The 25,928-nt window shown below is 53.7% G+C and overlaps 2 protein-coding genes across 27 annotated transcripts in view; one reads left to right on the top strand and one right to left on the bottom strand.

Moving 5' to 3' along the window:
• Nucleotides 1-25,928, bottom strand: part of CD40 (CD40 molecule) — a 245,777-nt gene that overhangs the window by 163,844 nt on the left and 56,005 nt on the right. The gene's annotated exons all lie outside the window — the stretch shown is intronic.
• ZNF335 (zinc finger protein 335) lies at nucleotides 786-25,394 on the top strand. 26 transcript variants are annotated; one of them, XR_013399996.1, is made up of 28 exons: nucleotides 786-870; nucleotides 1,533-1,783; nucleotides 3,322-3,562; nucleotides 4,972-5,049; nucleotides 5,308-5,613; nucleotides 5,716-5,853; nucleotides 7,855-8,001; nucleotides 9,620-9,872; nucleotides 9,960-10,137; nucleotides 11,388-11,500; nucleotides 13,011-13,029; nucleotides 13,161-13,277; nucleotides 13,368-13,444; nucleotides 13,525-13,685; nucleotides 14,454-14,686; nucleotides 15,951-16,044; nucleotides 16,181-16,275; nucleotides 20,061-20,320; nucleotides 21,338-21,449; nucleotides 21,526-21,900; nucleotides 23,441-23,583; nucleotides 23,663-23,817; nucleotides 23,924-24,072; nucleotides 24,161-24,238; nucleotides 24,480-24,563; nucleotides 24,651-24,716; nucleotides 24,799-24,880; nucleotides 24,970-25,394. XR_013399996.1 is itself a non-coding variant. In XM_077951871.1 (28 exons), the coding sequence occupies exons 2-28, from the start codon at nucleotides 1,583-1,585 to the stop codon at nucleotides 25,095-25,097; spliced, it is 4,035 nt and encodes a 1,344-aa protein (XP_077807997.1). In that variant the 5' UTR covers nucleotides 786-870; nucleotides 1,533-1,582; the 3' UTR covers nucleotides 25,098-25,394. The 26 variants fall into 26 exon arrangements, 18 of the variants coding, with proteins under 18 accessions (XP_077807997.1, XP_077807994.1, XP_077807991.1 ...); XR_013399993.1 differs by having other exon boundaries at nucleotides 5,713-5,853; nucleotides 24,973-25,394; XR_013399991.1 differs by having other exon boundaries at nucleotides 5,713-5,853.

Below are 25,928 nucleotides of genomic sequence, written 5' to 3'. Positions count from 1 at the left end.
TTTTTTTTTTTTGTAGAGATGGGGTCTCGCTCTTTTGCCCAGGCTGGTTTGGAACTCCTGGGATCAAGCGATTCTCCCGCCTTGGCGTCCCAAAGTGTTGGAATTACAGGCGTGAGCCACAGCGCCCGGCCTCAGCTCTATTAATGTTAACAAATATGTATACAACCCTAAGGGACAAGCATTAACTTCCTCCATTTCCCCGACCCCTGCCATCCGTACTTGGCTCCTGAGTCCCCTTCATTGGATGTGATTTTGGACCAGCCCTTCCCATACCCACACCTCAGTTTCCCTATCTGTACAATAATTATACATTCCCTTCCCAACAAAACACATCAAACCTAACGGACAGAGATCGACTAGGCTGCAGAAGCGCGCTAAGTAATAGGTCATGAGTTAAGTAAAATGACTGACAGCATAAACTCCTCTTTTGCCAAGCCAAAGCCACCCGCGGCCACCGCTCTTCAAGGCTGTTGTAGGATGGGCGCGGCCAAGCCATCGGGAGCCACGCCCCAAGAGAGCTGGGCCCGCATTCGCCTCGCCCAACCCTGCGGCCCAGGAAGGGACCCAGAATGACGTCACAACCACTCCTATGTAACACTCCGCCAGGAGATAAAGTAGTCCCCAACCCATAGTGGGCCCCATGCCAAATACTAGCCGACGTATAAAATCTCAGAGTCTCTTCAGACCCGATTATGGTTTTGAGGCCTCGGAGCGACCTTCCGGAACACTGAAAATGTGTTTTTCCCGGGGCCAGCGGGAGAAGTAGTTCCGGCCTACAATAGGCCGATGGGTTCCTCCGCAGCGGGGGAAAGAGGATGGCGACCTCGTCGATGCCGGAGTCAGAGAGGAACGTGGCTACAAAAGCCTCAGGTGAGCTTCGGGTAGAGTCGGGCGGCCCCACCGTACCCTGCCGTGGAGTGAGGTCACACTGCGAGGTTACCCGGAGGCGAGTTCCCGGGCCGGCGGGGCTGTCCGAACAGGGCCCCGGGGTCCCAGGCCCTTTAGTCGCTCTCGCACTTGCCTGAGCGGAAACCCGGCGCCACCACAAGATGGCGTCGGGCCTGGAGCACAGGCAGCGCCGGGGACAGCCCCAAGTCGCCAGGCCCCGAGACCGTCGCTGTCAGCCCCCTCCACAGGGGAACCCGGGGGGAGCGAACCACTGACCCAGGGGGCCAGCGGGCTGTACCACCGACCCTGCAACCCGGGGGGACGCGGGGGCTGAAGGGCTGAACCACGGAGCCCGGATAGGACTCACAGAGAGAAACGCTCCACGAGAATCGTGGGGGCGAGGGAAAGGGTCAAGATTACCAGCCATTGACCACCCTCACGGGAAGGGCCTTAGCCTGGGAAGCACAGCTTCTCCGTCAAGTTTGTCCCGAGCTCCCCTCGCAATACACCAGGAAGCCCCGCCCCGTCGGAGACTCAGTTTTTGCATCTGCAAAATGGGCGCAGGGGTGCAGCTGGGTGGGCTGCGGTTGCCGGGGCTGGGGAGATGGCCCACTTGTTCCAGCCACGGTCACCTCTCTTCGCAGAGTGAAGTCCCCAGACCCTACGCCACGCTGTCAGGCAGCCCGCTGATCCGATGGAGGAGAACGAGGTGGAGAGCAGCAGCGACGCGGCCCCTGGGCCTGGCCGGCCCGAGGAGCCCTCTGAGAGCGGCCTGGATGTGGGCACCTCGGAAGCCGTGTCGGCCGACAGCAGCGACGCCGCGGCCGCCCCGGGGCAGGCAGAGGCCGATGACTCTGGCGTGGGGCAAAGCTCGGACCACGGCAGCCGCTCTCAGGTATGGACCGGGCTGGACGGCGTGGGTGGAGGCAAGGACCGCGAGCATCAGTGCCTGACAGCCAAGAGGAAACAGCAAGGCTTGTTTGTAGCTAATACTTGGTGTTTCTGGTTTACTGTGAGCCAGGCACCAAGCCAAGCCCCTAAAATGGGGGCTTCATACCTTCTAAGACACATACCATTTTTCTCCACATCTTATAGAAAAGGATGCCGAGGTACCGAGTGCAGACAGAGCCAGGATTCAAATCTAGGCTGTGGTCTTAGCTACTATAGTACCCACAGCCCTCACACTTTGAGAGGCAGATGTCTAGGCCAGGCGTGGTAGCTCGTTGCCTGTAATCCCAGCACTTTGGAAGACTGAGGTGGGAGGATCACTTGAGCCCAGGAGTTGGAGACCAGCTTGGGCAACATAGCGAGACCTCATCTCTACCGGAAAAAAAAATAAAATAAAATAAAAGGGCAGGTGTCCTGGGTTAAGACCGGGTCCTGCCCCCAGTTTACTGGGAGACCTCTTTGAGCCTCAGGCTCCTGGCTAAAGTAGAGCAGAAATACTTGCTTTCAAAGGTGCTTGTGAGCTCCCACCAGACATCCTCTTGCAAACATTTTGTAAACCGTCTCCTCCTGGCTGTGCCACTTCCAAACCGTGTGATCTTGAGCAAGCTACCCAACATCTAGCTCTGTTTCCTCATCTGTAAAGTGGGAATGGTAAATAGACCTGCCTCATAGAGTTTTTGTGAGGATGAAATAAATTAATGTATGCAAAGCTAATAATTAAAACAGTGCTCAGCACATTGTAAGCACTCAATACATGTCTTAGCCATTCTTATCTGCAAGATAGTGATCATATTCAGTATATCACGTGATAGAAGTCTACAGCAGTGGTCATCACTTTGGGGTCCTGGGGTTTCATTAGTTCAGCAGAGATGGGGGCCTACCATGTGCTCAGCATGTGCTGGGCCCTGGAGATACAGCAGGGGAAAAGACAAGTTTGTTCCAGGCCCTTGTGGAGGGCACAGTCTGGCAGGGAGGCTGTTACAAGGCACGATGAACCCCACAGTGGTGTGGTGCTGGGGACACAGGCAGCTGCAGCACTGAGGGTGAAGAAGTCCTGACTTGGCCTCAAAGTTAGCATTGACTTCCTAGAAGAGGTACTAGCTAAATGGTGGTGAGAAGGCTGGGTAAGATTTAGCCATAGGGTGATGCTGGGAAGAGTTTCAGGCAGAGGGAATGATTTATGCAAAAGCCCAATGACAATAGCTCCCCCTGGCTGTGGTGTAGACCCTGGCTGTGGCTTAGGAGTCCCTTCCCTTATTTTGGGGTATCCTGTGATGAGATCCAGGGACCCTGTGACTTTTTCCTGGGGGGACTCTGTGATTGGAGGGCCTCTGTCACTGGTCCTCAGTGGGGCTGAGGGCATGAGCGGCTCCACTGACCATGTCCTTGGGCCAGAGAGCTCTGTCTAGCAGGTGGGAGTTAGCAGGCTGCCCTGCCCCATACCCTGCTGCTAAACTTCTTACCTCCCTGTTTCATGCCCCTCAGGAGGAGGTATCCGAGAGCAGCTCGAGCGCAGACCCCCTGCCTAATGGCTACCTCCCTGATTCGTCGTCTGTGTCCCATGGGCCAGTGGCAGGGGTGACAGGCGGTCCCCCAGCACTTGTGCACTCTAGTGCACTCCCAGACCCCAACATGCTGGTGTCCGACTGCACAGCTTCCTCCTCGGACCTGGGCTCAGCCATCGACAAGATCATCGAGTCCACCATCGGGCCCGACCTCATCCAGAGTGAGTCAGGCAGAGGAGCCCCACAGGGGTTTCCCTGCAGTGTCCTGCAGCCAGCTATGCCCACCCTAGCTGCATGAACTCAGGCAGATTACTTTCCCATGCGGAATGTGCAGAGTGGAAACAGTCACCCCTGTCTCACGGTGGTAAATGAGGATTTAATGAGACAACACGATAAGGTTCTCAGCATAGCGCCTGGCACACGACAGACTCTCAATAAATAATATAAACTGTTATTGCTTACCTTGTGCCCAGGACTGTTCTAAACTTTACATACAGTAGCTCATTTAATCCTCCCAATAACCCCAAAAGGTAAAGAATGTTATGTTCACAGTCCACATGAAAAATATGAGGAGGCCGGGCGTGGTGGCTCAAGCCTGTAATCCCAGCACTTTGGGAGGCCGAGACGGGAGGATCACGAGGTCAGGAGATCAAGACCATCCTGGCTAACACGGTGAAACCCCGTCTCTACTAAAAAATACAAAATATTAGCTGGGTGTGGTGGCGGGCGCCTGTAGTCCCAGCTACTCGGGAGGCTGAGGGAGGAGAATGGCATGAACCCGGGAGTCAGAGCTTGCAGTGAGCTGAGATCCGGCCACTGCACTCCAGCCTGGGCGACAGAGTGAGACTCCGTCTCAAAAAAAAAAAAAAAAAAAAAAAGAAAAATGTGAGGTACTGAGGACATACATAAGTTACCCACTGTCACCAGCAAGCAGTGTAGGGTGTCAGGCCATGAGCTCAGACAGTCTGACTCGAAAGCCGTGTCACCCAGGCTAGAGAGCAGTGGTGCAATCATAGTGCGCTGCAACCTCAGACTCTTGGGCTCAAGGGATTCTCTGCCTTGGCCTCCAGGGTAGCTGGGATTACAGGTGCACACCACCTTTTTGCTGGGTTGGCCAGGCTTTTCTTGAACTTCTGAGTTCAAGCACTTCTCCTGCCTCATCCTCCCAAAGTATTGGGATTACAGGCATGAGCCATGACACATGGTGCTGTACCCACTTTTTGTTAATGATATTTATAGAGACTGTAGTACCTCAAAAAGCCCTGGGATAGTCTGGGAAGCTAGCCCTAAGAAAGTGGTGCAGGAGCTAGTCCTTTACTTTGAGAAGTTTGGAGAGGAAGGAGGACTTTTCAGGTTTGGTGGTCAAAGCCTGGGCAGCTGGTGTAGCTGTGGCATCTTGTGTAAGTATGGGCCAGCTGCTGAGTCAGCTTGTCACACTAGACCTCCAGACAGCCCTGCCAAGGAAGTCAGCTGAGGCTCAGGGGGCGACACAGCTGGTTTGCAGTCACACATGGGAGCCAGAATGAGTGTGGACCAGCCCTGCTCACAGACCAAAGTGGGGCCCATGGGGGTGGGCCTGTTGCTGGGAACCCCTCCCCAGGAGGTGTGACCCTTCCCCAACTCTGCCCAGGCTGCATCACTGTGACCAGTGCCGAGGATGGCGGGGCCGAGACCACGAGGTACCTGATCCTGCAGGGCCCAGATGATGGTAAGACCCCGGGTGCCAGAATCAGGGAAGACCTGCAGTGGGCAGGGGGATAGATGAGGACAGGCTCTGCTGCGGATTTCCTCTGTGGCCCTGGCAGGGTATCCACGGCTCTGGGTCTCAGTTTTCCTACTGACCGGGTGGCATCTGGTGGGGAATTTGGTTCTGCACTCCCTGGGTCTGCCTAGGAGGGGTAGCTACAGCTCACGGCCAGTGCTGCCCTCCATGTAACCACCCACCAATTGCCTCACCTACCCCTAGGAGCCCCCATGACATCACCAATGTCCAGTTCCACCTTGGCCCACAGCCTGGCAGCCATTGAGGCCCTGGCAGATGGCCCCACATCCACATCCACATGCCTGGAGCCACCTGAGGAGGCACAGGGTGGGCCCAGCTCCCCGGTGCAGCTGCCTCCAGCCTCTGGTGCTGAAGAACCAGACCTGCAGAGCCTGGAGGCCATGATGGAGGTGGTGGTGGTGCAGCAGTTCAAGTGCAAGATGTGCCAGTACCGGAGCAGCACCAAGGCCACACTGCTGCGCCACATGCGGGAGCGCCACTTCCGTCCAGGTGCCTCAGTAGCAGCCTACCTGCTTGGACTGCATGGGTGGGGGTGGGGTGCTGGAAGCCAGACATGGCAAGCTTGTCTTACCCTCCCCCCACCCCCAGTAGCAGCAGCCACAGCAGCATCTGGTAAAAAAGGACGTCTACGGAAGTGGAGCACCTCCACCAAGACCCAAGAGGAAGAGGGACCGGAGGAGGAGGACGATGACGACATTGTAGACGCTGGAGCCATTGATGACCTAGAGGGTAGGCCACCATGGTTTCTAGGCCTGCCATCCCTACGCCCATCTAGACATTCTCACTGAGCTTTCACTTGGAGGGCCAGTAAAGGGGAACTGGCAGAGACATATCCATAGGTCCCTCCAGTATAAGACAGAGGAGGTTGTGCTCTGGGACCAGGACCTTTGTGTACAGTTGTGCAGGCTGCACACTGGAAAAGAGCACAGGGGGCCCTGTTCACAATTGCACCACAGAAATAGAATACAAATAAAGGTGTGAGAGAAGGTCCTCGCCCTGTTGCTCAGGCTGGAGTGTAGCATCATGATCGTTGCTCACTGTTACCTTGAATTCCTGAGCTCAAGCCATCTTCCCATCTCAGCCTCCCGAGTAGCTAGGGCTACAGATGCCTGCCAGCATGCCTGGCTAATTTTTTAGTTTTTGTGGAAACGGGGTCGCCCAACCTGGACTACATGGTGAAACCCCATCTCTATGAAAAATGCAAAAATTAGGCCGGAGTGGTATGTGCCTGTAGTCTCAGTTACTTGGGAGGATCACTTGAGCCCAGGAGGTCAAGACTGCAGTGAACTGTAATTGTGCCACTACACTCCAGCCTTAGCGACAGAGCGGGACCCTGTCTTAAAAAAACGAAAAAAGAAATACTGGGCGTGGTGGTTCACTCCTGTAATCCCAGCACTTTGGGAGGCTGAGGCAGGTGGATCACATGAGGTCAGGAGTTCAAGACCAGCCTAGCCAACATGGTGAAACCCCGTCTTTACTAAAAATACAAAAAATTAGCTGGGTGTGGTGGCGGGCACCTGTAATCCCAACTACTTGGGAAGCCGAGGCAGGATAATCACTTGAACCTGGGAGGTGGAGTTTGCAGTGAGTCGAGATCGTGCCACTGCACTCCAGCCTGGGTGACAGAGCAAGACTCCGTCTCAAAAAAAAAAAAAAAAAAAGAAAGAAAGAAAAATAAATTGTCTTTTTTTTTTTTTTTTTTTTTTTTTGAGATGGAGTCTTGCTCTGTCGCCCAGGCTGGAGTGTAGTGACCAGATCTCAGCTCACTGCAAGCTCCGCCTCCCGGGTTCACGCCATTCTCCTGCCTCAGCCTCCCGAGTAGCTGGGACTACAGGCGCCCGCCACCTCGCCCGGCTAGTTTTTTGTATTTTTTAGTAGAGACGGGGTTTCACCGTGTTAGCCAGGATGCCCATCTCGGCCTCCCGAAGTGCTGGGATTACAGGCTTGAGCCACTGCGCCCAGCCAAGAAATTGTCTTGCTGAGTTGCCCAGGCTGGTCTCAAACTCCTGTCCTCAAACAGTCCTCCCACCTCAGCCTTCCAAAGCACTGGGATTACAGGTGTGAACTGCTGTGCCTGGCCCTAAAATATTTCAGTATGCTGTCATTATAACAATTGGTGTTTTGGCCGGGCACGGTGGCTCACGCCTTTAAGCCCAGCACTTTGGGAGGCTGAGGCAGACGGATCACAAGGTCAGGAGATCGAGACCATCCTGGCTAACACGGTGAAACCCCGTCTCTGCTAAAAATGCAAAAAATAAATAAATAAAATTGTTGGTGAGTTTTTTAATACCAATTTTTTGAAATTCATTATTTTATACTTAATTATATCTCAGTTTGGACTAGGCATATTTCAAGGGCTCAATAGCTACATAACGGCCGATGGCAGCTGTTTTGGATAGGGCCGCCGTAGAGTTTGTGGACTTTAATGTTTATTTAAACTTTTTTCTAACTGGCTGTACACTGTCTGGAGGAAGGGGTGCCTTTTCCCTATTCACATGAAGGTGCTTTATGAGCTAGTGGTAGGTGCCAGGAAGGGTAGAGAAAGAACTTCAGGGGCTCAGGGCAGGAACGCCAAGTCAGCCAAAGGAGACCAGGAGGGCTTTCTGGAGGAAGCATCACTGTAGGCTCGGAGGAGGAGTGTACACAGGGGTGGGGAAGTGAGCTGGGAAGGGGGTTAGGGCTGAAAGGGCAGGTCCTGCCACTGTTCACCAACTTTACTGTCCCCCACAGAGGATAGCGACTATAATCCAGCTGAGGATGAGCCCCGAGGCCGGCAGCTTCGGTTCCAGCGCCCCACCCCTAGTACCCCAAGGCCCCGAAGGAGACCTGGCCGACCCCGGAAGCTGCCCCGCCTGGAGAGCTCAGACCTCCCAGATGGTGAGGTTTGGTCTTGGGAGGGGCTCGTGTGGGTGGGTCAGGAGTGGCCTCACTCCCTGCTTGTCTCTGTGGAGTTCTGGGGACTGAGTGTGCCCTGCAGGGCAGCTGTCTCAAACCAGGTCACCTGCAGGCCTCCTGGGAAAGGGGAAAGCCCTCAAAGACTCAAGCTCAAGAAACCTTGACTCAGGAATCTATCTCAGCTTTATGGAAATGCTTTTCACCACAATTTGTCATAGCAAAAGAGAAATTTGGGTCTTTATCACTGAATGAATAAGATAAATTTTAAATATGACAGAAGAGAGAAGTCAGTCTGAGGCCTGGGACTATCAGAGGAGCCCTGGTTCAGAGCATTAATGGCTGGGGGACAGGAAGGACCCAGCCGTGGTGTGAGCACCGGCTCTGCCGCCTGCAGTCTGTGTGACTTGGAGCTTAAATCTCCAGTCCCTTTATTTATGCATGGAGGTTATAGCAGCATGCTTATTAGGATTGCTTAAGGGTTAAATACACACAAAAGAGTACAATGGCAGCTGTTTATGGTTGGAGAATTGTTGTATTATTACTATTATTTGTTTTTGAGACGGAGTTTCACTGTTGCCCAGGCTGGAATGCAGTGTCATGATCTCGGCTCACTGCAACCCTCGCCTCCCAAGTTCAAGCGATTCTCGTACCTCAGCCTTGAGTAGCTGGGATTACAGGCGCCCATCACCACACCAGCTAATTTTTTAGTAGAGACAGGGTTTCACCATATTGGCCAGGCTGGTCTCAAACTCCTGACCTCAGGTGATCCGCCCACCTCAGCCTTCCAAAGTGCTGGGATTACAGGTGTGAGCCACCGCACCTGGCCTATTTTATTCTTTAGTTTCTATTTCAAAAAGGCCTTTTTACTGAGGCATATATGTACGGAAAGTTACACATATTCTGCCTAGGTCAATGAGTTTTCACAAGGTGCACACATCTGTGTAACCAAGCACCTGTATAACCCAGTCAAGAAACAGAATGTTACCTGCATTGTCTGTATTGTTAATTTTTCTAGTACATATTTAATATTTAAATACTGTCGATGTTTTTGAAGAGGTAACAGATTTAGATCGTCCAAACTTCAAATGGTTTGCAAGCACGGAAGTCACGTCTTCTCCCTCCTTCCCTCCCATCAGCCCTCGCCAGCTGCCTGACCTCCCTAGGGAATGCCAGTGTTAAAGCACTGCTGTTGCTTTCCAAGCCTTAGAATGTTCTGTGAAGTCACCAAAGCTGCCATTCTGGCCTCCCTTGGATAAATGGGGCAAATGAGACTCCGGGAAAGGAATGGCTTTGCCTGTGGGTGCACAGCACATCAGTGATAGCTGTGCCTGGAACCCAGGTCTCCTGACTGAAAAGTCCCAGCTCTCGCCGCTGCTCTAATCCAGGCCAGGTCCTACCATGCTGACAGAATGTCGGCTCTTGGGCGGTAGGATCCACGCTGCCCTCTAACCAAAGGCTGTCTGTGTCATGTGACTCGATGCACCCATCAGTGGTCTGTGATGATTGGGTAGGAGGATATTTTGGCTGGCCTCTGGCCCACTTGTCCATGTCTGTCCTGGTGTGTCAGTGGCTGGCTTGTGACCTGGCATGTCCATGGCAGGTGTGGAAGGAGAGCCTCTAGTGAGTTCCCAGAGTGGACAGAGCCCTCCAGAGCCACAGGATCCCGAGGCTCCCAGCTCCTCAGGCCCAGGACACCTGGTGGCTATGGGCAAGGCAAGCAGGACCCCTGTGGAAGCTGGTGTGAGCCAGTCAGATGCAGAGAACGCAGCTCCCTCCTGCCCGGATGAGCATGACACTCCACCCCGGCGCCGAGGTCGACCTTCCAGGCGCTTCCTAGGCAAGAAATACCGCAAGTATGTGGAGCAGAGGTGAGGGTGGGGCAGGTGTGTGGTTAAGCCACCAACCCCACCAGACCTTTCCCCAACACCCTCTTCCTGCAGGTACTATTACAAGTCGCCCAAACCGCTTTTGAGGCCCTTCCTGTGCCGCATCTGTGGTTCTCGCTTTCTGTCCCACGAGGACCTGCGCTTCCACGTCAACTCCCATGAGGCTGGCGATCCCCAGCTCTTCAAGTGCCTGCAGTGCAGCTATCGTTCCCGCCGCTGGTCCTCTCTCAAGGTGCGGGAGCCAAAGAGGATTGGGGCTCATGGGAGGGTGAAGAAGGCAAGCAAAGGCCAGCTGGTGCCACTGAGGGAGAATGGAGTCACAGAGCATCCTGGCTCACCATCCTGCTGCTCTTCAGGATGCGTGTCTGGCTCATTGGTGCACTGAAGAACGCTCAGCTCCTCAGAGCCTGCAGGAATGTGGGGAGGTGCTGGGAAGGCTGCAGCGGGCAGTTTTGTAGGCAGCACAGTGCACAGCGGCAGCATATCTTCGCCACCACAGACGCCGTAAAACTGTTTTCATCTGATTCCATGTGTTAGAAAGATTTCCAGCAGATGGCAGTCATGTGTCTCAAGAAAAGCGTTCCTTTTAGGCCAGGAGCAGTGGCTCACGCCTGTAATCCCAGCACTTTGGGAGGCTGAGGCGGGTGGATCACCTGAGGTCGGGAGTTTGAGACCAGCCTGGCCAACATGGAGGAACCCTGTCTCTACTAAAAATAGAAAATTAGCTGGGTATGGTGGTGCATGCCTGTAATCCCAACTACTCGGGATGCTGAGGCAGGAGAATCGCTTGAACCTGGGAGGCAGAGGTTGCAGTGAGCCAAGATCCACACCACTGCACTCCATCCTGGGCAACAAGAGCGGGGGAAAAAAAAACAAACCACGGTTCCTTTTTCTCCTTAACGCAAGCTACCACGTGGCCTGCAGCAGCCCTGAGCCTTTTATGCAGTAACTGGATAATTAAATCCTTGTTGCAGCCCAGTGAAGTCGTAGGTGTCCATAGTCCCATTTTACTGACCCAGGAAACCGTGGCTCGGCCTGGCCAATGTCCAAGTTGGCAGCTATGGGAGAGGGTACTTTCAGGCATGGTGGTCAGAACGAGCCCCTGTGCTCTGTGCACGCTGTGCTTTGGGCTGTTCTCTGGGTTCTGCAGAGAGGATGTCCTGTGACACAGTGGGAGAGGTGGAGGCTGTGGCGCCATGCTGCCTGCCTTCAGCTCCAAGCTCTGCCATCACAAGGTGCCTCCACCCTGAGACTTAGGTTCCTCTGTCAAGTTGTGAGCCAGCACGGAGTGGGTGCTCTCGCTGGGGAGAGTCCCTGGGCCTTCCTAGGCTTTGACCCTCGCATCGGGGTGTGTTGTCCACACGCCTGTGTTCTGTGAGCTGCTCCTGCAGCAACCCTAAGGCTGTGGCCACAGGTGTGGTAGGGACGGGGATGGGAGAGGAGGCCAAGCCCCAGCCCACTATCCTTTTGTCTGTCTCCCAGGAGCACATGTTCAACCACGTGGGCAGCAAGCCCTACAAGTGTGACGAGTGCAGCTACACCAGTGTCTACCGGAAGGACGTCATTCGGCACGCCGCTGTGCACAGCCGAGACCGGTCAGTATGGGGATGGGAGGGACCCGGGCGAGAGACGCCAGGTGGAGTGGGGCAGTGGAGGCCCAGGATAACCATGGTTCCCACTTACCGCACTGCTGCTCTGAGCCAGCCCTATTTGCTGCACACTACGGGCATGAGCAGAAAGGCAGTTCACCCCAGATCATTTGGCTTAGAACAGGACAGTACCAGGACCTTGAGGTCCCCAGCTCAGCCTCTTACCTCTTGTGAGCTTTAGTTTCTCATCAAATGGGGGCAATTGTTGAGGGGATTGAAGGAAATTATGTACCTAAAGAAGTTCAGTAAATGATCCAAGATCTTCTGGACTCCAGATCCTCCTCATCTCTCACAGGGCTGAGAGTGCACCTGAGAGAGAGAAACAAAAGTTCTTAGGCACCTAATGATTGCTCACAGGATTATAAGTCGATCTGGAGCTTCAGGTAGGAGTTCGCTTCATGAGAGGTGGTGTGTGAGCAGAGGTTGGAGACAGATCCCCTGGGACAGCTCCAGCTGTGTGTGTGGAAAAGCCAGCTCAAGATGCTTTGAGGTTTCTTTTTTTAAAATGAAAAGAAAAAAGGGGGGTTCTGTGGCCAGGTAAGATTAGTGTAGGATCACCAGCTTGCAGAGCTGTTCAACACCTCTTTCCTGCCGAATTTCTTTTTTTTTTTTTGAGACGGAGTCTTGCTCTGTCGCCCAGGCTGGGGTGCAGTGGCCGGATCTCAGCTCACTGCAAGCTCCGCCTCCCGGGTTCACGCCATTCTGCTGCTTCAGCCTCCCAAGTAGCTGGGACTACAGGCGCCCGCCACCTCGCCCAGCTAGTTTTTTGTATTTTTTAGTAGAGACGGGGTTTCACCGCGTTAGCCAGGATGGTCTCGATCTCCTGACCTCATGATCGGCCCGTCTCGGCCTCCCAAAGTGCTGGGATTACAGGCTTGAGCCACCGCGCCCAGCCTCCTGCCGAATTTCTTAGAGCTTTTATTGACTGACTGACAGAGTCTCACTCTTGTCACCCAGTCTGGAGTGGAGTGGCACAATTACAGCTCACTGCAGCCTCGGCCTCCCAGGCTTAAGTGATCTTCCGGCTTAAGCGATCTTCCTGCTTCAGCCTTTCGAGTAACTGGGAACTACAAGTGCTAACCACCACACCCAGCTAATTTTTTATTATTTATTAATTTCTTTTTGTAGAGAAAGTGTCTTGCTATGTTGCACAGGCTGGTCTCAAACTCCTGGCCTTAACTGATCCTTAGAGCTTTTAATATGCAAATAACACTTTGTGATTGATAGAGAGAAAGAATGTACCATTTCACAAATATATTTGAGTGCAGAATATGTTGTTCTCAGCGTGCCTCTTAGCATTTTCCCCAGTGAACTCCAGCTAGGGAAGCACTGTTCTAAAAGAAAGGGGCCTTGGCAGGGAGTAGGCTCAGAGCTGAGACTGGGTCTGTTCAGTGTGAGAGGGTCTAAAGTGCGTTTGGGGAAACCCTGGTCTAACTCCTCGGCCTTTTCCCCCCAGGAAGAAGAGGCCAGATCCGGTGAGTCTGGGGTGCTGGCCTGGGAAGGGAGCCTGCCTGGGGGTTGTTTGTGGAGGTGGGGACGAGAGGGGAGGTTTTATCCTCCCTCCTCCCCTTCTTTCTCCATCTGGCCCCTTCTTATGCCTTCCTAGACTCCAAAGCTGAGCTCTTTCCCCTGCCCTGTGTGTGGCCGTGTGTACCCCATGCAGAAAAGACTCACGCAGCACATGAAGACGCACAGCACTGAGAAGCCCCATATGTGTGACAAGGTGGGTGGGAGCCAGGGCTGGGGCTGGGAGGAGGGCCTTCCCTGGGTAATGGAGGGTGATCGCCATCTCACTGCTCTTCACCCCTCACAGTGTGGAAAGTCCTTTAAGAAGCGCTACACCTTCAAAATGCACCTGCTCACACATATCCAGGCTGTTGCCAACCGCAGGTACATCCCCTCGGAGGCCCCTGGGGACGGGAGCAGTCCCCAGCGCATCACTGAGCTTCCCTCCCTCTAACTGCCTCCAGGTTCAAGTGTGAGTTCTGTGAGTTCCTTTGTGAAGACAAGAAGGCACTGCTGAACCACCAGTTGTCCCACGTCAGTGACAAGCCCTTCAAATGCAGCTTTTGTCCCTACCGCACCTTCCGAGAGGACTTCCTGCTGTCCCATGTGGCTGTTAAGCACACAGGTCAGGCTGGGTGCACCCCAGTCCCACTCACCAGCCCTCAGCTCCCTCTGCCCCTGATCAGAGGCTTAGCTCCCATCCTCTTTCCCCTCCTTAGCCACAGAACAGCCCAAGTGCTTCAAGTGTAAAGAGAGTTTCCCATGGGCGTATTTACCCTAACCTGAGCCCAGGTGCCCGCTTGGCCAGTTGTTCTCTAGATGGCTCTGGGCCGGTCACTTGCCCTCTCTGAGCCTTCCATATTTATGAAATGGGGGAATCAGAAGTGCCTGCCATATGACTATGATGAAAGTAAGCTCCATTTGTTCCTTGAGCCCTGTGTGTGCTGGCACTGGGGCTGGAGAGGAGGCTCTTCTAGGCCCTGTCTTGGCAGATGAAGCTGCAGAAGCAATGCCATTGGCTTGGCCCACAGAAGCTGCACTGCAAACATTGTTTCTTTGGTGCTTAGCTACCTGGTCAGCACACTAGGGGCGATTAGAGAAAAGGAGCCAGGGGTTCCGTTAGCCAGAGTCCTGTGATGACCCGCAGGAGGAGCTTGTAGTCACATGACCTTGCAAATAGGCATGCACAGGAAGGCTGTTGAGTGCAGAGGGCAGCCTTGATTCATTTCTGTCCTGGGCTACCAGAACAGACAGTGGCATGTGTTCGCCAGCATATGGGAATGAATCTCTGGAAGTGAGTCAGTTGGAGAGATCCTTAGGATCAAGAAAGGATTCCTGGAGGGGGTAGGCTAGGGATGGACAGACTTAAGCTTGCCCCAACATGTGCCTCCAGGGGCCAAGCCCTTCGCCTGTGAGTACTGCCACTTCAGCACACGGCACAAGAAGAACCTACGCCTGCACGTACGGTGCCGACATGCAAGCAGCTTCGAGGAATGGGGGAGGCGCCACCCTGAGGAGCCCCCCTCCCGCCGTCGCCCCTTCTTCTCTCTGCAGCAGATTGAGGAGCTGAAGCAGCAGCACAGTGTGGCCCCTGGACCACCTCCCAGCTCCCCAGGACCTCCTGAGGTAAGGTCAGGGCATGGGTCAGGATGACAGAGTGAGGCCGCTTCTCCCAACCCCAGCATTATTTGCACATTGAGGTGCAACAGAATAATACCTGCCTCTTGAGACTGTGGTAAAGACTCGCTGAGTCAAACATATGCGAGCCCTAAGCTTAGAGTAAGGGTGGCTTTCTAGTGCTAGTAATAGAGGATGGAAATACTAGTAACTTAACTGTGACCACAGTTTTTTGTTCTGTCTTATACGAGAATTCCACAGGTCAGCAGTTTAGGGCTGGTGTGGTGATTATACAGTCAGAAGGGAATAAGCTCTCCATATCTTTGCCCAGTCATCTTAGGCCTATGACTTTCATTTTTGTAGTTGCCTCATGGTCCGGTATAGCTGCAGGAGCACCAGCCTTCCCAGGCAGGAAGCAGGAGGAAGGGATGGGGGAGAGGCAAAAAGGATATCTGCCATCTATCCATCATTCCTCATGAACTTCACCTGAAGATCGTTGCTTAGTCATGTGGCCACACTTTACCTAGCTGCAAGGGAGGCTGAGAAATGTCTTGGAGCTGGGTACATTGCCACCCTGGTGAAAATCAGAGTTCTATTAGCAAGAAGGAAGAGGAGGATGGATTCAGGATAGGTAGCTAGCAGTCTCTGCCATGTGAGCAGACACAGTATCCCCAGAAACATGGACCACATGACATGCTGGTAGATCACAGGCCCTGGAATCACACAGTCATGGGTTCAAGCCCTCACCCTGCTATGTATTAGGAGTGGGATTCTTGGCCAGCCACTTCACCTCTCTGAGCCTTAGTGGGTTCATCTGTAGCACTGAGCTGGTATATTTTGAAAAGTGGTTATGGGCTGGGTGTCCTGGCTCACGCCTGTAATCCCAGCACTTTGGGAGGCTGAGGCGGGTGGATCACTTGAATCAAGAGTTTGAAACCAGCCAACGAACATGGAGAAACCCCATCTCTACTAAAAATATAAAAATTAGCTGGGCCGGGTGGCGGGCACGTGTAATCCCAGCTATTCAGGAGGCTGAGACACCAGAATCACTTGAACCCAGGGGTCAGAGGTTGTAGTGAGCCGAGATTGTGCCATTGTACTCCAGCCTGCATGATAGAGGGAGACTCTGTCTCCAAAAAAAAAAAAGAAAAGTGGTTATGAAGATAAAACAAGCCAACAGATGTAAAATGTCTGGCAGATCAGAGGCGCTTGGTAAATGGCACTTGAATCTGGGCCGGCCCCTCTCAGGCGTGGGCATATGTCCACCCCATAGATACCCCCAGAGGCGACACCTTTCCAGTCATCTGAGGCTCCCTCACTGCTCTGTCCTGACACCCTGGGCGGCGCCACCATCATCTACCAGCAAGGTGAGCTCTGTGGGAGGACAGGAGCTCTGAGTGGGGCAGGGGCAGGCGTGCTGGTGGTGGCTGGAAGATGGAGAGGGGGTGGTATTGGGTGCCAGTTTTCTAGCACTTTGTCAGGCTTAGATCCCACCCCACCCAGGAGCCGAGGAGTCGACAGCGATGGCCACGCAGACAGCCTTGGATCTTCTGCTGAACATGAGTGCCCAGCGGGAACTGGGGGGCACAGCCCTGCAGGTGAGTTACCTGGGAACCTGTTCCCCTTCCCAGCTTCCACAGGTACCCAGCCCTGCACTGGACACTGGGACTAGAGGACAACAGTGTATCAGAGCTGCCCCGCCCTTGGGAACTCCAGGGTAGTGGAGGAGACAGATCCGCTGAAGTCTGGTGGGCAAACACAGAGAGGAACAGGCTTTGCCAGGGAGGCCACGGGGTCTCCCGTCCATTCTCCGGAACCACTGGTGACCTGCCAGGTGGAACAGTACACACTGCCCCTGTGGCATCTGGGCCCTGTTCTTGTTTTGTCTTCCTCCCACTTCTGCAGCCACCATGTGCCTGTGGGTGCCCCCACAGGGGTCTGAACTAGCTTTTCCATCCAAAAGAGTGCCCTCATTCCAGGATACCTCCCACAGCCTGCAGACCCCAGGGCTTCCTCCAGATCAGACCATTCTCTTGAGTTCCAGGGGTCTTGGTTCCTGCACCTCCCCAAAGTTCCGCACCTTTGCCCCTCCCTGCCCCCCACTTCACATCTGGCCTGGTCTCCAAGGCAGAGGGAAGTTTATTAGCCCCTCCTGTTTCTTAGCCTCATGAGAAGATGGAGAGTGTTTTTAAAATGATAAATTCCAGAAATCTTCATAGAGTTTAGTTCATGGCAATTAGGGGTATATAGAAGTTTTACATTTTTAGATAGGAAAGTTTATCAGTCTTTTATAGTTTTGTCTTTGGTGTCATCCCTAGAAAGACTCCTCCAGCTTGTATCCCAAGATTATATAAACATTCATTTATATTTTTTTCTTAGGGTTTATTTTTTTACACTTAATCTTACTCCACCTGGAATTTATTTCTGATGTATGCAGAAAGGTAGGGATGGATTTTTTTTCCAGAAGTCATCCGGTGTGGTATCTTCCCCTGTGGTTTGAAGTGTCCTCCTTCTCATATACTAGATTCCCAAATATGTAGGAATCTGTTTCTAGGCTTCAGTTCTGTTCTATTGATTTGTTTCCTGTTCCCATGCCAATCTCATGTGGTAGTTTTTCTGCTTACAAAAGCACATGCTTGTAAAAAACAAAACGGGCCTGGCATGGTAGCTCACGCCTGTAATCCCAGCACTTTGGGAGGCCAAGGTCGGTGGATCACCTGAGGTCAGGAGTTCAAGACCAGCCTGACCAACACGGAGAAACCCTGTCTCTACTAAAAATACAAAATTAGCCGGGTGTGGTGGCACATCTCTGTAATAATCCCAGCCACTCGGGAGGCTGAGGCAGGAGAATCACTTGAACCTGGGAGGCAAAGGTTACAGTGAGCCCAGATTGCACTATTGCACTCCAGCCTGGGCAACAAGAGCAAAACTCCATGTAAAAAAAAAAAAAAAAAAAGAAACAAAATGAACATTAGAAAATGTTTCAGTAAAAGGTGAAAGTCCTTGGCATTTCTCCCCTGCCCTCAGATACCCAGTAAATGGGTTCAGAAGAATTTCTTCAGGGCTTTGTTCATGCTCATACTAACACCTAGACCTTTGTTCCTTAAAAATTGGGATCACATTATTGCTGCTTCTCAGCGTCATCTTTCACTTAACAGCGTGTGATGCATGGCCTGGCCAGCACCTGCAGTTACCCTCATTCTCCTAAGATCTACATCTTGCATCTCTGTATCATTCCATCACATGGATGTTCTCAGCTATAGTTTAGTCCTTTATTGGCTGGGGTTCTTTCATTTTATATTGATTCAAGCAGTGCTTCACTGTACCTATATTTTCAGTGCTCATAAACTTTTTTTTTTTTTTGAGATGGAGTCTCACTTTGTCACCCAGGCTGGAGTGAAGTGGCGTGATGTTGGCTCCCTACAACCTCCGCCTCCTGGGTTCAAATGATTCTCCTGCCTCAGCTGCCTGACTTGCTGGGATTACAGGTGCATGCCACCACACCCGGCTACTTTTTTGCATTTTTAGTAGGGACAGGGTTTCATCATGTTGGCCAGGCTAGTTTCAAACTCCTGACCTCAAGTGATCTGCCTGCCTTGGCCTCCCAAAGTGCCAGGATTACAGGCGTGAGCAACCGTGCCCAGCCAACATTTTTGTAGTATTTTTAAAAAGCCTCCTACAAGAATTATTAGTGGGTCAGAGGGTATGGTGTGAAGCCTTGTAAAAAGATATGCCAGTATACATGGCCACCAGTAGGGTATATTTTCCTGCATTCATGCCAATACACTGGGTATTATCCATCTTTATAAATCTTTTTTTGGCGGGGTGGGGTGGTGATGGAGTCTCACTCTGTCGCCCAGGCTGGAGTGCAGTGGCGCGATCTCGGGTCACTGCAACCTCTGCCTCCCGGGTTCACACTGTTCTCCTGCCTCAGCCTCCCGAGCAGCTGGGACTACAGGCACCGCTACCAGGCCCGGCTAGTTTTTGTATTTTTAGTAGAGATGGGGTTTCACTGTGTTAGCCAGGATGATCTCAATTTCCTGACCTCATGATCCACCCACCTCGGCCTTCCAAAGTGCTGGGATTACAGGCGTGAGCCAACATGCCAGGCCTGTCTTTATAAATCTTTACCAATCTTACACCTGTAATCCCAGCACTTTGGGAGGCCGAGGCAGGAGAACTGCTTTAGTCCAGGAGTTTGAGACCAGCCTGGACAACATGGTGAAACCCTGTCTCTTAAAAAAAAAAAAAAAAAAAATTAGGTGTGGCAATGAATGCCTGTAGTACCAGCTACTTGAGAGGCTGAGGTGGGAGGATCGCTTGAGCCCAGCAGGTTGAGGCTGCAGTGAGCTATAATCACACCACTGCACTCCAGCCTGAGCAATACCCAGTCTCAAAGAAAAAAAAAAGTTGTGTGACCGTAAATGATATTGAACTTCTCTCTGTATGTTCAGAGACCATTGTATTCCTTTTCTAAAGCACCCGTTTGTGTCCTGTATGTGTTTTTCTATTGTCATGATTAGAAAAATCTCCCCACCCCAATTCTAAAATACTTACCTACATTTTCTTTTAATATATTTAAAGTTTTGGCCGGGCGCGGTGGCTCAAGCCTGTAATCCCAGCACTTTGGGAGGCCGAGGCGGGCGGATCACAAGGTCAGGAGATCGAGACCACAGTGAAACCCCGTCTCTACTAAAAATACAAAAAATTAGCCGGGCGCGGTGGCGGGCGCCTGTAGTCCCAGCTACTCAGGAGGCTGAGGCAGGAGAATGGCGGGAACCCGGGAGGCGGAGCTTGCAGTGAGCTGAGATCGCGCCACTGCACTCCAGCCTGGGCAACAGCGTGAGACTCCGTCTCAAAAAAAAAAATAAAATAAATAAAGTTTTATTTATTACATTTTAATCTTCAACCCATTTGAAGCCGACTATAGAATAAGATGTACACTGGAGCTTTTTTCTAAGTGTCAGTTATCCCCAGTATTTCTTGACTGCAGCACTATTGGCATGTTGAGGCAGATACTATTGTGTGGTGGGGCAGTTCTGTGCATTATGGGATGTTCAGTAGCATCCCTGGCCTCTCCCCACTACATGCCGGTACCATCCCCCTCCTGCTGTGATAAGAAATGTGTCCAGACATTGCCGAATGTTTGTGGGGGGCACAACTGTTCTGCCCTATTCCCGTTGGTCTATTTCCAGTTGCTGAGTGGGATTTGGAAAGCCGGAGTATATTTTAGAAAGAACTTGGATTATTCAAATGAGCGGTGGCAGTACTGGTCTGACTAGAGTGTGTGGGTGCATCTGGGACACTGAGATGGGAGACGCATCTTGCATACCTGCTTCTCTGCCACAGATGCCTCCCATCCTGCCCCCTGGTGCTGTTGCAGGTGGCCGTGGTGAAGTCGGAGGACATGGAAGCAGGGTTAGCATCCCCTGGTGGGCAGCCCTCCCCTGAAGGTGCCACTCCACAGGTGGTCACCCTCCATGTGGCAGAGCCGGGGGGCGGTGCGGCAGCCGAGAGCCAGCTAGGCCCTCCTGACCTACCACAGATCACCCTGGCACCTGGTCCATTTGGTGGGACTGGCTACAGTGTCATCACGGCACCCCCTATGGAGGAGGGGACATCAGCTCCTGGCACACCTTACAGGTGAGACCTGCTGCCTGCAAGGCCCCTTTCAGCTTTTTGTAGGTGTGGTCGGTCAGTTCGATTTGGGCCCCACCCAAGCCTAGTTGGCAGGAGGCAAAAATCCCAGTACACATCAAGTGATTGGTGGTGGAGTCTACCCTTCTCAGGAGGTCAAGAGCTGCCATTTTTTAGCCACTTACATGTTCCAAGCACTTGGCAGTCATGATGGGACCTAAGCCATTCCCATGAGATCCAGATTTCCCTTGTTTTACAAATGAGGAAATGGGCCAGGGAGGTTAAGTGACCAGCCTGAAACCACACACGCAGTAGGTAAGATTTGAACCCTGGTCCCTTTGGTTCCCATGCCAAGTGCTCTTCTTGAGTGATCCCAGGTGTTCTCCAGTTCTGACATTCCAAAGCAGCTCAGGCCTCTACCAGCATTGAGGCCTGGCTCCTGCACTTGGCTTCCCTACAATGAATGAGCTTGGGCAGGCATGTTTATGTTCACCAAACTCTTAGGCCATCTGAGGAAGCCCTGAATCCAAGTGCCAAATTGTTCGGCTGGGCTGGGAGTCAGGATCCCCGGGCCCATGCCCTTGGCCAGCACCTGGGCGGCCAGTCTCAGCATTTGCTCTCTACTCGTAGGCAGCAGGTCCTTGTTAGCCTTGCCTCCTCCACTAGCTCCTAGTGGTGGATTCACCATTTGCTACTGGTTGGCCTGGTCCCCCTGTCCTGCTCAACTTGGCCAGACTTGGGTTGGACCTCTCTGCCTCACTGTGTGCCCCCCACCTTGCCATGTTTACCAAGGAGGACAAGGATGACCCGTTTTTGAGAAGGACCTATGCTTGAGTTGTAATCATTTACAAGAGAGACGGTAGAGGGTCATTTGGTAACAGGGCAGAGCCACAGTTGAACCATAGGCCCTTCTGACTTGAGTCCATCTTTGGTGACAGTCATCCCTCAGTTGATGCCTGTTGCTTGGGGAAGGGGGCTCCTGTGGCCCTCCATCTTCTCCTAGAACCTTCTCCATGCCCACAGCGAGGAACCCTCAGGAGAGGCAGCCCAGACTGTGGTTGTGAGTGACACCCTAAAAGAAGCTGGCACCCACTACATCATGGCTACTGATGGTACCCAGTTGCACCACATTGAGGTGAGGCTTGGGGATGCCAACCACTCCTCTACCTCCCTCCCCTTCTCAGCACCTCATGCTCCCTGTCTCTCCACAGCTCACCGCAGATGGCTCCATCTCCTTCCCAAGTCCAGATGCTCTGGCCTCTGGTGCCAAATGGCCCCTGCTGCAGTGTGGGGGGCTGCCTAGAGATGGCCCTGAGCCTCCATCTCCAGCCAACACCCACCGTGTAGGGGACCCCCCGAGCTCTGCCTCCCCACCTCCTGCAACCAGCAAAGCCCTGGGCCTGGCAGTGCCCCCCTCACCGCCGTGTGCAGCCACTGCAGCATCAAAGAAGTTTTCCTGCAAGATCTGTGCCGAGGCCTTCCCTGGCCGAGCTGAGATGGAGAGTCACAAGCGGGCCCATGCTGGGCCTGGTGCCTTCAAGTGCCCCGACTGCCCCTTCAGTGCCCGCCAGTGGCCCGAGGTCCGGGTAGGTGCTGGCGCTCCTGTGTCTCTGCTGTCATTCATTGGGCCACACATTTGTATAACAAACCTTTAATGAGTGCCCTTTCAAACCAGATCCTTTGCCCCAGCCCCCGAGTGGATGAGATTGGTCAGAGATGACTCAGCAAGGTCCCAGCTCTCAGGGAGCTTGGTCTGGTGGGGAGGCAAACCAGACACAATGTGACTAATGCCAGACAGTATTCCGAGTGTGAACCAAGGGTGCAGAGAGCAAGTCATTTGAACTTGAGTGTGCTGGGGAAAATGCCACAGGAGGGATGGCCAAGCTGGGCCTCCAAGAGCAAAGGCACAGAGGTGTGAGACAGAGGCATGGCTAGGGAGACTTGAACGTCTGGAACAGGGTTCCCCAACCCCTGGTCCACAGACCAGTAGCCATCTATGGCTTGTCAGGAACCAGGCCACACAGGAGGTGAGCGGCAGGTGGGCAAGCATTAGCCTGAGCTCCACTTCCTGTCACAGCAGCTGCATTAGAGTGTCATAGGAGCACAGCCCCATTGTGAACTGTGCATACAAGGGATCTAGATCACACACTCCTTATAAGAATCTAAGTAGTATCTGATGATGAGGTGCAACAGTTTCATCCCAAAACCATCACCCTGCACATGCCGTGAAACAATTATCTCCCATAAAACCAGTCCCTGGTGCCAAAAAGGTTGGGGACCACTTGTCTAGAATACTGAGGGCACAGAAGTTTGAGGTAGTTGGGGAGCCACCATGGAGAAGGCTAGTGGGCAGGTTCATAGCCCAGCTTGGGGCCTCCCTGTTTGCCTGAGGATTTCCAGTTTTCAGATCCAGTCACGCACTGCATCCTCCCCAGAGGTCAGAGAGGGAAGCAGGGCCTAGAGCCCCACCCCTACAGATGCAGAGGTGGAGGCTCCGTCAGGCAGGCCTCAACCCTAGAAAATCAGGGCCCGTGTCAGGCGCGGTGGCTCATGCCTGTAATGCCAGCACTTTGGGAGGCCGAGGCGGGTGGATCACCTGAGGTCGGGAGTTTGAGACCAGCCTGACTAACATGGAGAAAACCCGTCTCTACTAAAAATACAAAATTAGCCAGGCGTGGTGACACATGCCAGTAATCCCTGCTACTCGGGAGGCTGAGGCAGGAGAATCGCTTGAACCCAGGAGGCAGAGGTTGCGGTGAGCTGAGATCACGCCGCTGCACTCCACCTCTGGGTGACAAGAGCAAAACTCTGTCTCAAAAAAAAAAAAAAAGCCCGATGGGACCTGCACAGGTCCCCTCATCCAACACCTCTAAGTTACATATGGGTAAACTGAAATTTTCCAATTGACCTAATAATGATCGAACCTATGGCCTTTCACTTTTAGGACACAGCAGCACCAGATGTGGATCTGGCTTGGTCTTTCTACCCAGCTTCTTGTTAGTACATAGGATTTTGGTTTTCCCAGGTCCGCTTTGCCTGGTTCCCTGACCAGCTGTCGGCAGGGATCTGGGGATTTGTTGCCATCTGTCCTGACCCAGCTGATGCCCCCAACTCTGCCCTCTGCAGGCGCACATGGCGCAGCACTCAAGCCTGCGGCCCCACCAGTGTAGCCAGTGCAGTTTCGCCTCCAAGAATAAGAAGGACCTGCGGCGGCACATGCTGACTCACACCAAGGAGAAGCCTTTTGCGTGCCACCTCTGCGGGCAGCGGTGAGGCCACATACCGATGGGTGGGGACCGCTGGGCATGTATGATAGGGCTAACCTGAGCCACCTTTCATCCCCTTCAGTTTCAACCGTAACGGGCACCTCAAGTTCCATATCCAGCGGCTGCACAGTCCTGATGGGAGGAAGTCAGGAACTCCTACAGCCCGGGCTGCTACCCAGACCCCAACCCAGACCATCATCCTGAACAGTGATGACGAAACACTGGCCACCCTGCACAGTGAGCTGCCCCTGGGGCCACAGGGTGGGCACCAGGGTAGATCCAGAGACTTGGGCCACTGCCCCAAAAGGCACCTCTGGGCACAGTAGAGGCTGGGGCATTGCAGGTTTTCCTGGACCTCACGTGTGAGCATCCTCTCCTCTCTGCCCAGCTGCACTCCAGTCCAGTCACGGGGTCCTGGGCCCAGAGCGGCTACAGCAGGCACTGGGCCAGGAACATATCATCGTTGCCCAGGAGCAGACAGTGACCAATCAGGTAAGAGTCAGGACTGGGGGCCCTCTGGCCAGTGACAGGCAGGGGTTGGGGTAGAGAAATGAGGCTAGAGCTGGCTTGGTCCTGGCAGGAGGAAGCCACCTACATCCAAGAGATCACCACAGCAGATGGCCAGACCGTACAGCACCTGGTGACCTCCGACAACCAGGTGAGCTGCTAGCTACTGTTGATGCCCTTAGCTGTGACCTGCCCTCCCAAACAAAGACCCACCTTGGGGAGGAATGATACTTTCCAAACCACCCCTCCTGGGGTCCATGCTTGCCAACAACTGCTTTGTTGCTGGTGGCTGTTCCTAGTCTTCCACTCTGCCTTCTTAGCTGAGCTCCTGGAGAACGAGGCCTCAGCACCTGCCTCCTTGCCACCACTGCCACCCTCCCCCCCGCCCACAGGTGCAGTATATCATCTCCCAGGATGGTGTCCAGCACCTGCTCCCCCAGGAATATGTTGTGGTCCCCGAGGGCCATCACATCCAGGTAGACCACACCCTGGGATGAGGGTGGGGTGTGGTGAAGGGCTGCATGACCTCTTCCCAGAATCACAGCTTGGCTTCCTCTCTGCAGGTACAGGAGGGCCAGATCACACACATCCAGTATGAACAAGGAGCCCCATTCCTTCAGGAGTCCCAGGTAGGGCCCTGGGAGGACAGGGAGACCTGGGGCACAGGCAGGGTTTCTGCAGGCCAGCATCTTATCAGCTTTTCCCCTCCAGATCCAGTATGTGCCTGTGTCCCCAGGCCAGCAGCTTGTCACACAGGCTCAACTTGAGGCTGCAGCACACTCGGCTGTCACAGGTATGGAGCTGGACCCTGAGGAGCACAGGGCTGGGTTTGGACCCAGCTCCTGAGCCTCTAGCTCACCATACTTTCCCCTCCCCTGGCAGCAGTGGCTGATGCTGCCATGGCCCAAGCCCAAGGCCTGTTTGGCACAGAGGAGGCAGTGCCTGAACACATTCAACAGCTGCAGCACCAGGGCATCGAGTACGACGTCATCACCCTGGCCGATGACTGAGCCCTGAGGGCCCGACACAGATCCTGGATTTGAGGCCAGCCCTCCCGGGGGTGGGGGGCCACCAGGACTCACCTCCCTCTTCATTTAGCATCTCCAGATACTGGACAGCCAGCATCCTCTCATTCCTAGGGAGCCAGACCTGTGCTGTTGGGGTTAGGGGCAGCCATGGGCCCCGGCCAAGACGTGCTGGGTGCCCCAGCCTGCAGGCAGGCTTTGGGATAGAAATTTATTTTTGTTTGGGTGGACCCACTGGCCTCTCAGTCTCAATAAAGGGACTGGAGTCCAGTCCTGAACAGCTTACTTTGTCTGCTTGCTGCTGCAGCCTGAACCAGGCCAGATCTTTTGAGGTGGAGGCTGTGTGGCTCCACAGCATGACCTGCCCTGCCCTGCCTCTCTCAGTCCAGTGATCCACCAGCAGGGCAGACCCTTGCTGCAGAGGCCTGGCAATGAGAGAGACGGCTGAACCAGCGAGAGCCCCAGCAAGCACCTTCAGACCTGCTTCCTCCCTGGGCCCTAGGGAGCATGCGCTCTGTGCCTACAGGGCCCCTGAGGCTGCTCTCCTGATCCTCGACTGTGAGGCACACCTAGCTGTCTGCTCACTGTGGGGATCCAAGGCCAGCCAGAGTCTGGCTTTTGGGTTGGGGACAGGCACAGCTCCCAGTCCTCTGATCCCCAGGGGTATCCATGCAGGCCCTGCTGGGGGAGTTTGGAGCTAGGGGATGCAGGGCCTTGGACTCTTCGGACCTGCTGAGCCCAGGCAGAGGCCACCAGAGACCCAGCTGTGTGGGAGCCCCAGCTGGGGAGTGAAGGTCCAGGGACCATGAGAAGGAG

Source organism: Macaca mulatta, chromosome 10, assembly GCF_049350105.2.
Source record: "Macaca mulatta isolate MMU2019108-1 chromosome 10, T2T-MMU8v2.0, whole genome shotgun sequence".
Taxonomy (NCBI): domain Eukaryota; kingdom Metazoa; phylum Chordata; class Mammalia; order Primates; family Cercopithecidae; genus Macaca; species Macaca mulatta.
Note: the sequence above shows the minus strand (reverse complement) of the source record. Positions and strands in the feature narration are given on the sequence as shown.

Bases quoted from the DNA above. Each gene is read 5' to 3' on its own strand.
- ZNF335 (XM_077951863.1), top strand. From the start codon at position 1,583: ATGGAGGAGAACGAGGTGGAGAGCAGCAGCGACGCGGCCCCTGGGCCT. The intron at 5,614-5,712 runs GTGCCTCAGTAG...CCCCACCCCCAG, and splicing joins GGAGCGCCACTTCCGTCCAG to TAGCAGCAGCCACAGCAGCA. The intron at 13,686-14,453 runs GTCAGGCTGGGT...ATGTGCCTCCAG, and splicing joins TGTGGCTGTTAAGCACACAG to GGGCCAAGCCCTTCGCCTGT.